This window comes from Plasmodium gallinaceum (genome assembly GCF_900005855.1).
Source record: "Plasmodium gallinaceum strain 8A genome assembly, contig: PGAL8A_v1_98, whole genome shotgun sequence".
Lineage (NCBI taxonomy): Eukaryota > Apicomplexa > Aconoidasida > Haemosporida > Plasmodiidae > Plasmodium > Plasmodium gallinaceum.
In genome coordinates this window covers 484,615-490,351 of record NW_021628265.1, presented here as the reverse complement: position 1 = coordinate 490,351, position 5,737 = coordinate 484,615, and the positions used below count along the sequence as shown (strand labels likewise).

General features: G+C 14.1%; 3 protein-coding genes across 3 annotated transcripts; all 3 read left to right on the top strand.

Moving 5' to 3' along the window:
* Window positions 1-1,696: 1,696 nt before the first annotated feature.
* PGAL8A_00338400 (acylphosphatase, putative) lies at window positions 1,697-2,304 on the top strand (the record flags this gene model as incomplete). The annotated part of the gene is made up of 2 exons (XM_028672416.1): window positions 1,697-1,841; window positions 2,060-2,304. The coding sequence occupies 2 exons, from the start codon at window positions 1,697-1,699 to the stop codon at window positions 2,302-2,304; spliced, it is 390 nt and encodes a 129-aa protein (XP_028528971.1).
* A 258-nt stretch (window positions 2,305-2,562) lies between these two features.
* PGAL8A_00338300 (conserved Plasmodium protein, unknown function) lies at window positions 2,563-3,126 on the top strand (the record flags this gene model as incomplete). The annotated part of the gene is made up of 1 exon (XM_028672415.1): window positions 2,563-3,126. One exon carries the CDS (start codon window positions 2,563-2,565, stop codon window positions 3,124-3,126), a length of 564 nt encoding a protein of 187 aa, XP_028528970.1.
* A 1,065-nt stretch (window positions 3,127-4,191) lies between these two features.
* On the top strand, window positions 4,192-5,043 carry PGAL8A_00338200 (SNARE protein, putative; the record flags this gene model as incomplete). Its single annotated transcript, XM_028672414.1, has 1 exon — window positions 4,192-5,043. The coding sequence occupies one exon, from the start codon at window positions 4,192-4,194 to the stop codon at window positions 5,041-5,043; it is 852 nt and encodes a 283-aa protein (XP_028528969.1).
* Between the last annotated feature and the right edge of the window lie 694 nt (window positions 5,044-5,737).

The following is a 5,737-nucleotide window of genomic DNA, read 5'->3' as shown; positions in this document are numbered from 1 at the left end:
AAAAAAAAAAAAAATAGAATACAAAAATTTAATAAAGTTACAATAAAAAAAAAAAAAGAAAAAATAAAAGATAAATAAAAAAGAAATATATAGGGATTTATGCGTGTTTATTATTTTAAATTAAAATAAGGATTTATATTTTATAATAAAAAAAAACCCTTATGTAATTATTTTTTATTTTTGTATTTTTAAAATAAAAAATAAAGTAGTTTTTTTATTAGTTTTCCTTTAAGAAAAAAAATGTATATTATATATATATATATTATATATATATATATATAAATTATAAAAATAAAAATTATGATTTTCTAATTTTTCATTTTTCCTTTTTCTTTTTTTTTTTTTTTTTATCGTATTAATTCACACACATTTATTTTTTAAAAAGGCTATTTTACATTCTGCTATAAATTTTTGTAGAAACTCTTTGTTCTTATCCTCTTTTCTTTTTTTCTTTTTTTAATTAAAAAAAAAGTTTAATTTTAACATTTTAAATATTAATTTAATATTATTAGTTACCTTTATTTTTAATAAAGACAATACATAAAAAAATGCAACCTTTAATTTATACCATAAATAAACAATTATGTAAAATACTTTATATATAGCTTTTTATAATATATGCTTAAAAAAAAAAAAAAAAAAAAAAAAAAAAAAAACTTAAGAGTTATAGCAAGGGAATTTTTTTTAAAAGCCTTTTATATTTTTATGTTGATAATTGTGAAATATATCTAATAAAAAAGAAGAATATATAACTTACATGTGTATAAATATATTTTAAAAATATATTTAAAAACCCATATGGATGAATATTTACTTGATAAATATTATAAACAAGTAAAAATAAATAGTCTACTGATTATTTTTTCTTAAAAAAAAAGAAAATAAATAAGTTTTATATTTCATCTTTATATATTTCCTATCCTTTTAATATTTAAATTGTCTTTTTTATTCTTTTTTAATAATTATATACATTGTTAAAAAAAAATGCATGCGACTGTAACAAGTTATATTTAATTATATTTTTTAAAGAACATCGAAAAAATAAAGTGATTTTTTATTTAAGCATTAAAGAAAACTATTGGAATTTAATAGAATCAAGGATATTTTAGTAGAATACAAATATATTATAAAAAATAATTAAATTAAAATAATAAATATATAAATTTAAATGAATTGTAATCTAAATAAAAAAGGAAGAAAAGCAGAAATTCGAAAATATAGACTCACGTTTTTTAATTTTTTTTTCTTATGTTTTTTATTTGTTTCCTTTTCTTTCCCTCTTAACTAATCTTTAATTTTTCTTCTTTTTTATTTTTTTTTTAAGTTAAAATATAATTATATAAATATTTTATATTAGTTATTCCAAAATTTTTTGATGCATATAGCTATAAACTAAAACATAAATTTTATAATTTTTTTATATTTATTTTTTTAATTCATCAAAATGTGCCTAAATTTTCCTTTGAATTGAATAAAATTAAATAAAATATCAGTCATTTGAAAAAAAGTAGGTATATAAATAATAAAAAAAAAAATTAATTTTACATAAAATTAAGTAAATAAATGAACAAATTTTTTTTTTTTTTTTTTTATAAAAAAAAAAATCCATAAATAAAAAGAATGTGTTCACATTTTTTTTTTATTTTTTAATTCATTGATAACTTATATTTTAAATAAAAAAAAGAAAAAAAAAATTATGAGGTTTTCTAATATATTTTATTCTTTTCTTTTATTTCATCAGAGAAAAAAATTATCAAATAAAAATTATTTTTTAAGAAAAATATATAATTCTAGTAAAATGATATATAGTTTTGATTTTGAAGTTTTTGGAAAAGTTCAAGGTTTGTTAAATAAACAACAAAAAAGAATAATTTAATCAAATAGAAAATAATTATATATTATTTTTTTTTTGTTTTATTATAAATGTAAAACTACAATATATATTTTTTTATAAATAGTAAGTATATATATTTTATATCTATTAAAAATATATATATAAAAATAATAAGTAAAATATATATATTAAGAAAAAATATCAGAGACCATTTAATTTTTATAGGTGTTTTTTTTAGAAAATATACAAAACAAGAAGCTGATAAATTAAACATAAAAGGATATGTTCAGAATACTGATAAGAACACAGTAATAGGTAAAGCAGAAAGCGATAAAAAGGAATCATTAGAAAAATTCAAATTTTTTTTAACAAATGTTGGTAGCCCTTCTTCAAAAATTGATAAATGCATTATAACTGATGAAAAAACAATTAATAGTTTTTCAAGTACAAATTTTTTCATAAAAAAATAGAATTCGAATTCAAATTCAAATAAATACACATAACATAATTTAATAGAAAAAGAAAAAAAAAAAAAAAAGTCAGAAATGTCTAATATAAAAAATAAAATTAATATATTACAAAGTTATTGAAAGAAATTAAATTTTTTTTTTTTTTCATTTATAATTTGTTTTATAATATACACAGAAGAAAAAATATTAATATTTATTTCTTTTTAATACTTTTGTAATAAAAGAGTGAAACAAATAAATATTGTTGATTAAATAAAGATGAAAAAACGTAAAAATAATTCAAAAGTACAAGTTTTAGAAAGATCATTTAGAAGAAAAGGAAAAATTAAAACAATCTACGAAAAACATGATGATTTAGAATTTATAAATATAATTGATAAAAATATAAATTATATATGGAATTATATTAATAATATTGATGATATAGTAAATGATGATGAATTTTTAAAAGAAGAAATAAAAGAAAAGATAGAGAAAAAAAAAAATGTTAAGCAAATAGATGATTATGATGAAATAATTTATTACAATAAAAATTTGAGTAATCAAATTAACATACAAAAAATAAGAAAAGCCTTATATCATTTTAATATTAAAGTAAATATAGATGACATTATAAAAATGTTTTTATATTATACCAATAATGATTATTTTAAAAAAATTATTAAAAATGATATATATTCAAATGATTATATTGAAAAAAAAAAGGATGACAAAAAATTTAATTCGTTAAATATAAATAATTTATATATAAATTATGAAATGTTTAAATATATTTTTTTACACATTGATTTAAATATTGAGAGTAACGGCAAAATTTGGTAATACTTTTAAATTTTTACTTTTTATATTATTTCCCTTTTTTTTTTTTGATTTTTTTTTTTTTTTTTTTTTAATATATGCAAATATATATTGAATGAATTTATTGTTATTATATCATTCTCGTGTGTATTTTTAATTTCATTTTTTTCATATAAGGAAATAAAACAGAATAAATAGAAAAAATAATAATATATATTTTAACATATTTTTTTTAGAAATAATCATAATTTATTCTATATATTTATTTTATCTAATATTTATAAAAAAGCATTATTCATATACTATTATTTAATTAAGCAATTTTAAAAACATTTTTTTTTTCATACTTACAATATGAAATTCCTTTTTTTTTTTTTTTTTTTTTATATAATTAATCTAAAATATTTCAAATATAAGGATTAAAAAAAGTATATAAAGATAGATAACATGCTTTGTAACTTGCTTTAAACCCTCATAACATTTTATTTAAAAATGTTATGAAAAATAAGGTAAAAAGGAAGTCTTAGAATTTCTTATTTATTTTAAGATATCGTTCATTCTTATTATATGAAGATATAGGCTTTCTCATCAGTTTTCAAAATTTTATTTTATGAAATTACAAGGTAATTTCTTGAAAAGTTCTTTAAAATCTATATATATTTTAAAAAACGTATATTTATATATTATAATTTATTTTTTTTCTTCTTTATCAATATATTTTATTGTAACAATTTTTTTTTTAAATATCTCGTTTTTATAATTTTTATTAATTCAATACAAAAAAAATTTTTTTTTTTTTTTTTTTTTTTTTATTTAAACAAACAATAATTTTTTACTTTTAGGTTTGTACCAATTTTTTTATTAATATTTTTTAATTTTAAAAATCACATACACACAGATTTTTGTTGATTAAAAAGTTAAAAAAATCAAAAATCCTTTTTTTAAAAATTAAAAATATATGTACATAATAAAATGAAAGTGTTTTGAGAATTTTAAAGATAATTATGTAATTATAATTATAAAAAAAAATTTTTTTTTCCTTTCTTTTTAAAAATAATTATTTTAATTAAAATAATAAAAAAAAAAAAAATGAGTTATAAATATGAAGAACTGCTGGATAATGAGTTTATAAATTCAACAAATAAAAATGAAAATAATAATATTGAAAATGATATTTATTCAAACATTAGTTTAAATAATATATATACAAAAATAGTAAAAATTAGAAAAGAGCTTGAAAAATCATATAACTTATTCTACTCATATAATTTAGTTGTATCAAATCAAAAACAAGAAAATGATAACTTATATAATAATCATTCTAATTTGTATAAAAGAAATGATTCTATGAATCAAAATAAAAATACAAAAAATAATATAACCTTAAGTAAAATTAATGCTTTAACTAATTCTTTTTTTGTGAATGTTGAGACTTTGAAAAATACTTATTCTTTTATAAATGCTAATAATTTGAATAACAAAATAATAAACAATGAAAATGTAATATGGGAGAAGAGAATTGAAACTTTATCAAAAGAATCAAACTCTTATATAAAAACATTAGATAATATATATAAGAATAATTTAAAACAATCAGAGAAAAATAATAAAACAAATATATATAAAAATACAAAAAAGAAAAATATAAATGATACTATAAGTTATTTACATAATGAAAAGGAAATACTAAAACAAGTAGAAAATAATTTAAATATATTTCAAGTTCAAGGAATGAATGCTTTGAGTATGATAAGAAAACAAAATAAATTTTTAAAAAATGTTCGTAAAAAAGTCATTGATATGTATAATTATGTAGGTTTATCCTCTTCATTAATTGATGCTATAAAAAAGGCACATAAACAAAATTTAATTATTGTAATTGTTGGAATAATTTTAAGTTTGATATTTTTTTATGTTTTATATTCATATTTTAAAAAATAATTTATTATTTTTTTTTTTTAATGATATATATTTAAAATGAAATTAATTTTATTTTATTTTTTTTTTTTTTTTAACATTACTATAACTTAATCATGTATATTTAGATATATATTCATAAATCTTAGACTAATATAATTTAAATATATGTATGCAAAATTTATATTAGTTTTTTATTTATTTTTATGTAAGATGAATATTTAAAAGAAAAAAAAAAAAAAAAATTGGAATATTATTTATTATTTAATTTATTATTTAATTTTTTCGAAGTTCAAGGTTGTAATTTTTATAAATTACAATTTGCACAATTTAATTTGTTTTATATATACTTTTTTACTTTTCATAAGAATATGTTAATTTTTTTTTTTTTTTTTTTTTTTTGTTTATATAAAAACTTTTTAAAACATAAATTTTTTTTATTAAATAGTTCCTAATATATTATTAAAAAAATATTTTCATTTTTTATAATAGAAATTATAAAAAATTAATTCTACTGTTTTTATTTATTTAAATTAGTATATTATATATGAAAATATAAATATTTATAATATGATAATAACATGTATTTTTGTGAGTTCTTAAATAAATTCAACAATAATATAAATAAGAAAAAATATAATTTCTTCTATAAGATAAAAAAAAAAAAAATGAGTAAATAGTTTTATTATTAATATAGATAAAAAAAAAAAAAAAAAAA